The sequence below is a fragment of the Gekko japonicus genome, unplaced genomic scaffold (genome assembly GCF_001447785.1).
Source record: "Gekko japonicus isolate JY-2015 unplaced genomic scaffold, Gekko_japonicus_V1.1 scaffold94, whole genome shotgun sequence".
In the NCBI taxonomy this organism is placed as follows: Eukaryota; Metazoa; Chordata; class Lepidosauria; order Squamata; family Gekkonidae; genus Gekko; species Gekko japonicus.
In genome coordinates this window covers 1,130,133-1,141,735 of record NW_015174274.1, presented here as the reverse complement: position 1 = coordinate 1,141,735, position 11,603 = coordinate 1,130,133, and the positions used below count along the sequence as shown (strand labels likewise).

Here is an 11,603-nt window from a genome sequence, read left to right as displayed (position 1 = left end):
CCCCCCCAGCTCGATCCCCCCCCCATCTCTGAAGGGAGGCCCGGCGGCTGCAAGCCGCTCAGGCCTCGCTGCTCTCTTCCCCCCCCCCTTGGCTTCAAAGCGGCGGTGGCGGCAGCAAGGGAGTTCGTAGAGCATTTCCTGCGCCTGCGCAGGGAATGCTCTGTCACTTTTGGGGGGATTTAAGTATCCCCCCAATATTTTTTTCAGGTTTACAGATTTTTGTGCACACCTGGGGACTGCCCCAAGTGTGCACGAAAATCTCTCTCCCCCCCAGGTGCCCCCGATGTGCGTAAATAAGTATCCGCACGCAGGGGGCACCTTGGCTATTAGATATATAGATGCTGCTATCTATGTAAATGGAAACTTAGGAAAATGGAAACTTGGCCATTTTTTAAAAAATCCACTCTGCCAGTGTAATATAGCCTTATTTTTTCACATTGACCTGGGTAAGAACTCTGGATAGGAAGACTAAATAAATGACTATGTTAAATTACTGCTACATGATACTTACCTAGGGTTGCCATCTTACTATCTGGAGCTGTTGCAAATGCTCTTTAAAGTCCCAACACAACTGGAGAAGTGGCTGGTCCCAGCCTTTTCCTTTCCCAGTAGTTTTGTCTACCCTCCTTCACTATTTGTGGATGGGGCACAAATACTCTACTACAGAGCAAAGAAGAGACAATGGTGCAGAAAGGCACTGAGTTAGAAGTAGGGCTGCTGCAAATTTCTTGGTGAATGTGTTTGACAGATAAACGCACCATGTTTGACTGGAGTGATCGCCAGGTCCATTCACTTTGGCACCGAACAGCAGGCAAACAAGGTTGCACCTGCTTTTCACAAAACTAGGCAAGCATGAAAATGCCGCTGATTCAAAAAAATTGGATCCTACACCCAATTTTAGGATTTTTTTAAAAAACAAGAGGGGGTGATTTATGATTGGTTTATATTTGTGACTGATTTATCTGTCTGTTTAAATAGTTGCCTGCCTAGAAGTGCAGCAATGATGGGGAAATATTTATTTGTTTAAAAATATTTATAGGCCTGCCTTTCTCCTGAGCATCCCTGCTGGAAGGTGTAAGAACTCAGGTGCAAACAAACATTGTTTTAACACACAAACTGTAGCCTGTTTTTGCACAAAACTTCATAAAGAAAATTGACAAAATGGGGAAACCAGCCCAGAAAATAAGTGGGATAAAAACCCTCCAGTGCATTCTTATGAAACTGAAAGAAACAAAAAAGGGCATCTAATACATTTTTGCCATGAAATTCTTCTTTTTATTTTTTTTCCAGAGATGTGAATTAAAAGTTGTAAACATTGAGGCCCTTATGTGGGAAATCTATATGAAAGTACTTTTGTCACGTGGTTTAGAAGGGTTTCTAATCATACTTGCCATGTAGACCAAGTAGCATTGCATCTGATGTTCATGGTTGGCAAATGCTGTACGGTACTGTCAGGAAGGAATAGTTGATGCAAATGATGAGCAGTCAAGAACAGGCTGACAAACAGACAAAGAGTCTGTCAGATAATTGGCTCCCTGGCTATGACCAGAACAATCTATGACCAAACGGGTGAACGTTCAAGCATTCCTTAGTAGAAGAGACAGCTGAAGCTTAGTTGTCTTGTCTCCCACTTCCTTGGCACTTTGAAAAGTAGATGCATGATGGTCTTCAGGTTAATTCTAGTGATCTGCCCATCAATTCTAATAAAGCTATAATTAGCACAAGCAGGAAATGGCAGTAACCATGAAATCCTTCCCCATAATGGAAAACTCTGTGCTTAAGAGCCTATCATGAAGGTAGCAAAAGGAAAGAGAAGACTGGACTATCTCCATGTTTGGAGTACTCACTAAGGATGCAAAAAAATATGAGTCTGTGATTAAAAAAATAAAAAGAATACCCCCCATAATGGCCTGCTAAAGACTGATTAGCTTCAGAAACCTGAGAGCAGCTAAGGTCAATTAAAGCAAGTGGAACAGAGCAACTGGGGGAAATTGGCCCTTTCATTTACTGGACAAGTCCCCAGCAAACCATTGTATTGAAAAGCTACTGGTGGCCATGAGCAAGCAATGCTGAGCCTAGGCAGTGCTGGCAGTGTCACAGGGAGCTCTCACCTTGGACCGGGCCAGTGATGAAGATGATGACAATAGGTCATTGCTTCCTCATTGTCACCTCCCATGCTTCCAGTGGTGGTGACTGAGGAAGTAATGGGAGAGCCTACCCTCATTGTCACTGGTTAAGTGTATTACTTTCAGAGGTTGGACCGGCTAGATCAGGGGTGGCCAAACTTGCTTAACATAACAGCCACACAGAATAAACGTCAGATGTTTGAGAGCTACAAGATATGAATAAATATTACTCACACATTTTAATTGGAAAATATGCAAATTTGCTTTTTATTAACATTAAATTAGACTGTGTGAAAGAGCTGCATGTGGCTGCCAAACTGCAGTTTGGCCACCCCTGAGCTAGATTTTGCTCTCAGATTTGAAGAGGGTGCCTGAGCAAAGGCAAATCATGTGTGCTTATGATTAGTTTTGTATTGATTAAAATATTTACATCTTGCATTTCCTGGTGGTTCCTGGTGGCTTACAATAATAGTTAAAAACATTTTCAATTAAATCCAAAAATAAGAGAGCAAACCCAAAATCTCTTCCCCCCCAAAAAAAGATTCCTGCCTTTCAAACCACATCAAAAGCCCTGGCAAACAGACGGGCCTTGCAGCACCTCCTGAAGATCTCAAAGGAGGGGGCCCCCTCACGTCTTTAGGGAGCTCATTGTACAGAAGCAGAGCCATGATGGAGAAGGATGGACTCTGGTTGATGCCAGACAGGCCACCCTAAGTAGATAGCCAATGAATGGATGAATGGACAACTGTAGTTGGTACACAGGGACATATGGAAGGAGATGTTCCTTCAAATAAGGTGTTTATTAAAGGTTACACAGTGTTACAGTAAGGGTGATGATTGCAAAACACAGGAAAAACAGAGAGGTCTTACAATATCCCTTCAGCTCTCTGGAGACTCCTAACAGGGGTGAATGATCTCTGGAAGTGTGTACCAGTGGCATCCCTGTGCAGTTCTGGACCTGTCAGCAGAGTCTGAAGGGCCAAGGGGTGCACAGATTTTATACAGGCCAATAGCTATGCTCTGAGAACAAAACAAACAAGAATCCAGGCACCTGTCTGGGGGAGACGTCTTCTTTCAGGAAATCTGCCTGTTTATGCTACTCCTTTTCTGTACTCAGCTATGCACTTGGCATATATCCTCTAGAAAGAGGCTCTGGGTGGGTGCCCCGGCCTTGGACACTCAGTGTCAATTTGCTGTGGCGACCTCAGCAGGGTATAATGACATTGAGTCCACCATTTTTTCCAGAGGAACTGATCTCTGCTACCTAAAGAACAGTTGTCATTTTGAGTGATCTCCAGCCCTCACTTGGAGATTGGCAACGATGGTTCCCCAGAAGGGAATGGTTGGTTTGGAGGGTGGAGTCTATGGCTTTGTACCTGTCCGAGGTCCCACGCCTCCTGAAACCTCACCCTCTTCAGGCTCCATCCCTCACATCTCCAGGAATTTCCCACCTGGAGTTGGCAACCTTATCTCCTTCCCAGCCAATCATCAACCTACCTTTATTTCCCCCTCACTCTTCAGCTTTCCACCCCCCACTCACCTGCAGCCTATCCCGTGCTCTGAAGCCCTGACTGCTACGTCACATTGGCTGTCATACGGGGGCCACCTCAGCAGCATATAAGGATACAGAGCCCACCATTTTCTCCAGGGGAACTGATCTCTGCCATCTGGAAAGCAGTTGTAATTCTGAGTGATCTCCATCCCTCACCTGGAGATTGGACACATTTTACCTCAGAAGAGCAAACTGTTTAGAATGTTAGAGGCAAAATGCAAATAACCTCTGTGTTCTGACTGGCTATGGTGGTGGGGGGGGACAGCAAACTGTTTAGAATGTTGGGGTGAGACTCAAGCAGACAGATTCTGAGTGACATACTAGGGCGCCAACCATTTCTGGAGCATATGGAATGTTCTAGAGAAGTGCCACCACCATTCGGCTTTTATTATATAAGGGAGATAACGTGCTGTATTTTGTAGTTTAACAGGAGTGATCTCACATAACTAACAAACTGACCTTAGGGACTTACTTTGGTGAAGTGCTATTATGTCACGCTGCAGAAAAGCAATCAGAGAAATTCACTGCCACAAGATATAATGATGGCTGCTGACTTGGAATGCAGGGGATTAGGACAAATTAGTGGATGACAGGTCCCTCAGTGTTCATTACCCCTTGTGACTAAATGGAACCTCTATGTTCAGTGGACCACCTGAGTACCAGAACCATGAGGAGAGGCTTTGCCCTGCCCATAAGCCTTCTGGGAACATCAGCTGGCCACTGTGGGGAACAGGATGGTGGACCAGGTAGATTGCTGATCTGTACTATTTGCATATATGACGTACTGCATATATGATGTACTGTCTTAATGCTTTTGTTAAGTTTCGAGATGGCCTCCTCCCCCAAGATCCCCTCCTAAGAAAATACTGCAGCACTTGGTCACCACCTCCTCTTCAAACGACTGGTCCATATGCCTGGGTTCACTTTCATTCCAATGCTGTGAACAGTGACAGAGGCTTCCATGTCACGTACACTACATCCTCTGGTAAGTATATTTGTGTTTGTGCACATCATGTCTACAATGGCATCCATTTATGGATAAGAACCAGATTAATGTGCTGCATTTGACACCATGAGTAAACATTTTCTGTTTCCATTAACACAGCGGATCCCAATTGTGGAGGAAATTACACAGACAGTATGGGGGTTATTGTGTCCCCTTACTGGCCTAATTCTTACCTCAGCAACAGGCAGTGCATCTACATTATCCGACAGCCAGCCCATGAAAAAATCTCTCTCAACTTCACAGATCTGGAACTGGGAAGTCATCCAGGCTGCTCCTGGAACTTCATAGAGGTGACTTCGTTATTTTTAAAGGAATCTCTGTGTATCCCTCTATCTATAGAACTTATGGAATTTCTGCCCTGAGACACTAGAGAATATTTATTCATGTAATTAGGGTTCAAAAGGCACAGAGGATAGATTGGCAATCAGCAAGAGGCAAAGGTAGATGGATATGAAGCTATGATAAGACTGAGCATTTATGATCTTCATATGATGAGGCTCAATTTGCATCTTAGGTTATTAGGCACCAAAAACAAGTTGAGGATAAACAGTCTTAGATAGGGCTGCCTTGCCAAGGTCGTAGAGGGCTTCTGTAGCTTTCAGAGTTGTGTGGAAGGCAGAATTTTCCCTAAGGTAGCTTTTCTCTGCACAATTTGAAAGAAGCTGCATCTAAGGTGGCCAGCTCTTGGTAAACAAAACAAACACACACACACACCATAGAGTTTCAGCAAAATCCTAGAGCATCCCACAATGTGATGCTGTCACTTCTAGTTACACAGCTAAAAAGCGACATTGCAGTTCCACAGGATGCCATATAGCCCCCCCCCATTTCCCCACTCAGGCTATTGAGTGATGCCAGGGGACCAAAGCCAGGGGCAGGTAGTTACCCTCCCAAGCAAACAGCCTGGCCACCCTAGCAGTATTGGTCAGTATTTTACCTTCCATACAAATCTCAAGGAGTACCCACATGGCCTAATACTGGCTACCATAATATGGAGCCCAGAAATATATTGGGCAAGTTGACAGAACCAAGGGGCTAGTCCAGGGGCAAGTCCAAAGGGACTTCAGATCATGACGGGCAGCAAGCTGCTTCTAAAAATTTATTTATGTTTATTTTACAAAATTATTTTCTTGATTTATACCCTGCCTTTCTTCATAATGGGGATTCAAAATGGATCACATCATTCTCCTCTCCTACATTTTATCCTCACAAAAACCCCTGTGAGATAGGTTAGGCTGAAAATGTGTGACTGGCCCAAGATCACCCAGCAATGAAAGAAAATAGGCACTGTAGGGGGTTCATTTGAGGTCTACAATGAGGCACAGAAGGAGAAATTAACCTCATCTCTCCCCCACCCGCCATGTTCCTTATCCAAATTAAGGCATCCAACAGATTTCCCAGTGTCTCATCTGATTTGGTCTTTGGGGATGTTTGACATGCAGTTTTCCTGTAGCATGGACTATTCAAAGAACAATAAACATACTCCTGGGCTGCCACAGTCCTTTACATGTGCCCAAGTAGCCACAGTCTGAGGAAACTGGGAGAAGTCCCTATGAATTTCCTTTAGCATCTGTCGAATTATGTGTTCAGGTTTAGCCGCAGAAGATTGGTTACTGTAATAACATTGCTTCTTTTTCTTTCCTTCAATTTTATTTGGAATAAAGTGTAATTAATTTCTGAAAACAAAGGGAAGCCTACTGTATAATGAAAACAGACAGCTTTTGTGTGTTGGAGCTCATCGTTTGCTTCCTTAATTGCTCACACAACAGCCACACGATTCACAGCAGCAAGAGGAACAAACCCATTTTCATTGGGCACAATCAATTCTCACTAATTCAGTGGGGCATTTTACCTTGTAGTGCAGGGATCAGTTCCAGGAAGGATAGCTTTGCTGTAATGTGTCTGTCCTCAGGCTGCTCTCCCACACTGTGGAAGAAAAACATGGAATACTGCACAAAGGTTTACAGCCAGAATATTTGGTGCTGTTTAAGAGTTTTCTACTATACTGCAGGAGTAGTTTCTTTGTAGATACATCAGAATGTGATATTATAATAACCATGTGGAAATCTTCTCTTTCCAAAATACATTACTTGTGGCATTGCTCCTACAGTTACATGAAGTGGTTTAAAAAAAAAAAAAGACTGGGGGGAAATTGTGAGGAGAAACGTTTTAAGTAGTTTTATGCCTTCAGAGCCACAAAATACACTACAGATAAACACACTCTCTATCATGGTTGCCATAGCATCCAGTCATACAGCTGCTGGCCACATTGAAAGCAGGGGAGAATGGAAGAGGTCTAGTTCCTAACGGGATTATCTGGGACCACAACATTGTGTTGTGAAGCCAGAAGTAACATTTATCTGCCACAGCAAGCATATAATAAAGCACACGAAGGCTGTGGTCACACACACTTTCAATCCACTTTCATTCCACCAGTGCACTTTCGAATTGGATTTTGCCAGTTCACACAGTAAAGTGCATTGAAAGTGGATTATTTAGTGTGTGTGATGGCAGCCAAAGTGTATGATGACTTATTGCCAGGAGAAATTGCTGTAAACAATGGCTATTTGTATGCCACTTTTGTATGACCTTCCTCTTTCTGGAATCCCACACAGATATGCATGTTGAAGTCACCCTTATGTGCATAAATCCCTAGATAGTGTATAACATCCTGACCTGCCCACTGGATTTTCCTATTCATGGAGTCATTAAGAAGTAGCACCATCAGATAACTTCCAGGCCTGAGAGCCTCAGAAAGGCTTGACTCACCATATAGAGCAGCAACAGTTATTGCTGCTTTCCTTCTTTGTTGTGTGGAGGTGACAGCATTGCCTCCCGTCAATGAGGCTTGCACCAAGCTTGTTTGAGTGAATGTTTAGCAATGGCAGCAAGGAAAAAATTGCAACCTTTGCAACTCATTCGCCTTCTGCATGGTGAAGGGCCATTGGTCAGTGGTAGAACATCTGCTTTGCATGCAGAAGGTCCCTGGTTCAGTCCCTGGCATCTCCAGTTAGAAGGAACAGGCAGTGGGTGATGTGAAAAATATTCACCTGAGACCCTGGTGAGCTATTGCCGGCCAAAGGGGACCACAGTGACCTTGACAGGCCAATGGTCTGACTATATAGGAGGAGGCTTCATGTGTTTGTGTGTGTGTGGTAGTGGCTCATAGCAACAACAGTGGCACCAAGCTGCATTCATTTACACTTTTGCTTTCAGCTTCTGTCTGAAAGAGGAGGGTGAAATGGGCAAGAGGAGGATAAGGCAATAGTTGTGGTGTAGTTAATGGCAGGAGGCCACCCTGGTTTTGTATGCACATGCTCAGAGAAATGTGGCCAATTGCCACTGTATGCTCACTCAGTGATGGCTAAAGTGTACATCTTATCATTGTATCAGGACTGTATGGGCAGAAAGACAGACCCATGGGTAGGCAAGCCCTGGCTACACAGAATTTTACACAAAAGCGTTTTGAAAATAAAGCAGAAATCTATTGCTAGTTGGAGCAGCAGAGTTGATTGTTTTTTTAGTCTGAGATAGAGATTGTCTGATCATGTAGGATATGGAGGTTTAGTATACTTATGATGCCAGGCTTTTCTTTTCAACTCTGTAATATTCTTCCAGTTGTTGATGTTTTCCTTACACTTTTCATGAACAACAACAACAAAAATTCTGGTAATCTGTAGTACTTTTTTTTTTTTTTGCAGGAACTAGCTAGACTTTTCAGGAGGGAGAGTCAGAGATCTGAGTGTGCCAGGCAGAACAGATTTTGTTAGCATCTTCTGGTTTCTCCCCCTCCCATTTCATTCAGTCAGTCCTTAATGAAGAGGTGCTAGGGCTCCCTCTGGTAACCATGGCTTCTGAATTGGGCGCCCTTCTCCTCTGGGTTTTTCTGACTCTGATTAGGGTCTATGGAAATCAGAGGAGGCCAGATACTACACAAATCATCTTTCATGGGAGGAAGAGAATCAGCTTCTAGCCTGATTCAGCAATCCCGTCATCTGGACCAGGACCACTTTGGGGAGGTCGGGCACCAGTGATTACCAGGCTTTGGGAGTTTTGCACCTCTGCTCACTTTGTGTCAGAGGCAAGCTGGATCATTTGGCTGAAGGCATGGTTCTGACAAGTGAATCTTTTTTTTCTTTTCCTTTGCTGGTTAGGTCCGGGATGGTGACATGGAAACATCTCCCTTGATCAACAAGTTGTGTACAAGTGTGTTGCCCTCCACTATTACTTCCAACAGTAACAACCTCTGGATCAAATTTAAGTCAGACACATCAGTACAAAGATCTAGCTTCAGGGCTCTTTATGAAGTCGGTAAGAGACGCTGAATCTTAGTGTCCTGGTTTATTTCTTAGAAACAACTGAGTAAATGCTTAGTCTTTACCAAATGAACAAAATGCCCGTCTTTATGGTGAGCAGCCCTGGCTCTGTTTATTTTCTCCCACAGAACTTGAGTAGGATAAAGACAGAACTGCAAATCTGGAAGAATCCAGTTCTGTTCTCATCATGAGCTTTTTATAGTTGTTATGTTCATGGGGGTATCCAACCAAGCACACTGGGAGTACATGCTACCTATGATCCTCCTGATATATGCAGTCACCATTTTGTTTGAATAGGGCACTGTGTGGTTTTTTTTGTTTCAGTTCACGCTACACAAAACCCACTGGTTATCATACTGTATAATGTGTACTAAAGCAGAAAATATGCGGGGTGCTCTGTTTAGATGAAATTGCAATCATACATAGTAGGAAGATCATGGGAAGTCTGTGCTCCCAGTACACACAGTTGGATACTATCAAATGTAACACCTGAACAGAGCTTGTATTATGAACTTACTAGTTAGACTTTTCCTCCCCCCCTTCCTTTGCAGTCCACCATAGTCCTGTGCAGTAAATGTGACCTGCAAAACTAGTTCTTCCCTAGCCATTAGTGACACTAGCCTTAAGATCAAAGCTAATACAAAGGTAAGAGCTGAAGTGGCCCTAAGTCACGACTTCCTGCCAGTTGATTGCCCTGTTCCAGACATGAACCAGCACCTTAAGTCTTCTATTGCTATTTGGTGGTGCTCAATCCAGTGGAATAGTGAGTTTCCCATCCACAGGAGTCATGATGCCAGTTTATGCACTCACTGCAATTTTGACCCAGTTTTCCAAAAAACAGTACTAGGGTTGCCAGGTCTGAGTTGGAAAATACCTGAAGACTTCAGGGGTGGATCCAGGAGACAGTGGGGTTTGGGGAGGGGAGGGGAGGGGCCTCAGCATGGTACATTGCCATAGAGTCCGCCCTTCAAAGCAGCCATTTTCTCCAGGGGAGCTGATCTCTATCAGCTGGAGATCAGTTGTAAAAGCGGGAGATCTCCAGGCCCCAGTACCCTCATTTTCTAAATTCAGATAATTTATCTAACATATTGCTTATGGAAAGTGTTCATGTCTTAACCATGAATCACTTCTTACTTCAAATGAATATTTACATACTAACCGAAATGCACACTCAGATTAATTCACCATTTCTTGAAGGACTGCCTTCTCTCTTATCAATTATGACTGGCATCTGCCTCCACCTAAGGTGGGCGGTAGCCAGAAACAGGGCCTTTCCTGAATCGGCACCTCAGTGGTACAATGCCATCCACCCAGAGGTCTGTTTTGTGTGCCTTCTAAACTTTTTAGGCACTTGGCAAAAAAAAAAAATTGTCTAGGCCTACTGTTTCTTGTGCTTTTGTTTTGGGTTACCCTTGCTGAAACTGTTTTATCACTGAAAGCTGTCTAACTGTATTATCTATCCCAGTTGAGGTTATTCATTGAACCTATTCATATAAGGGGTTTCATTGACTAAACTAATATTATTGATTTATTATTGATTACTTTATTGATCTTGTGGTTAATAAATCATCAAAGTACATAAAATTAATAATTTCTCTCTGCAGCTTGTGGGGGTATCTTGTCTGGTGACGGTGTCCTCAGATCTCCATATTACTCCAGGGCAATCCCTCACGACAAGACCTGTGAGTGGGTCATCTCTCAACCTGAAGGCAATGTCATCATTCTTAATTTCACTGACTTTCGGATCCTTAATATCACAACCTGTGATGCAGATTATGTGGAGGTAAAAAAATGATAATAAATTAAATTTATAAAACTGCAGTAACCTTTGGATCATACAGCCAAAAAAATTGTTTATACTTGGCCCACAGTCCTAAACATATACCTCATTGGAAGCAAGGCCTTTTGAGAGCAGAAATAGGTTTAGGGTTGAAAGGTGGAATCAGTGTACAGCTGCACTTGTTTGTATCTTGGGCCATCCCACCTGGCTAACTGTAGAAACTGATAGTTTGTTTGGATTTTTTCCTTTGAGATGCTGGAGGGGGAGGACTGCAGGTTTGAATATTTTGAGACTGCTTCTCAAAATAGATTGCCTCCCAACTTTGTTGCAGTTCTACAGATGTGGTTTCCATAAACTTCAGGGCTGTCTACAAAGACAGTTACACAAGTACTTTGCAAACAATTTTCATGCAGAAAGATTGTACTCTACAATGTCTCCACATGCTTGAGAACCCTGCTTTTTTCAGAGTTCACAATCACATGGAAAACAAAAGCCTTGTACACAGGTGAATGTGTATCAGCTCTGTTCCTGTCTTCCAGTGAACACACAGAGGCTGAGTGATCCTTTTATCCTTTTCGTGCATTCAGTGAAGGTATGAGGGTCTCTCCCGTCCCACACTTCAAAGTACTCATGTAGGAATAGATCATAAGAGGGTTGCATCTGCTATATGGACATGTATCCAAATTCAGCAGAAGGTCCATGATGATTATTAAAATTAAGAAATCATAATCTTTTCTATGACAATGTTGGTTAAATGCAGAGGTCGATTCGGGGGGGATTGTGGGGGATCGCAGTTCCCCCAACTCATTAGCGGGGGGCGGGG

General features: G+C 43.4%; 1 protein-coding gene across 1 annotated transcript in view; it reads left to right on the top strand.

The window, feature by feature from the left end:
• CUBN (cubilin) overlaps positions 1-11,603 on the top strand; it is a 227,622-nt gene that overhangs the window by 34,362 nt on the left and 181,657 nt on the right. The window contains exons 16-19 of the mRNA XM_015423746.1: positions 4,501-4,663; positions 4,784-4,974; positions 8,839-8,995; positions 10,605-10,783. Coding sequence (XP_015279232.1) covers positions 4,501-4,663; positions 4,784-4,974; positions 8,839-8,995; positions 10,605-10,783 — 690 coding nt within the window. The remainder of the gene's footprint in view (positions 1-4,500; positions 4,664-4,783; positions 4,975-8,838; positions 8,996-10,604; positions 10,784-11,603) is intronic.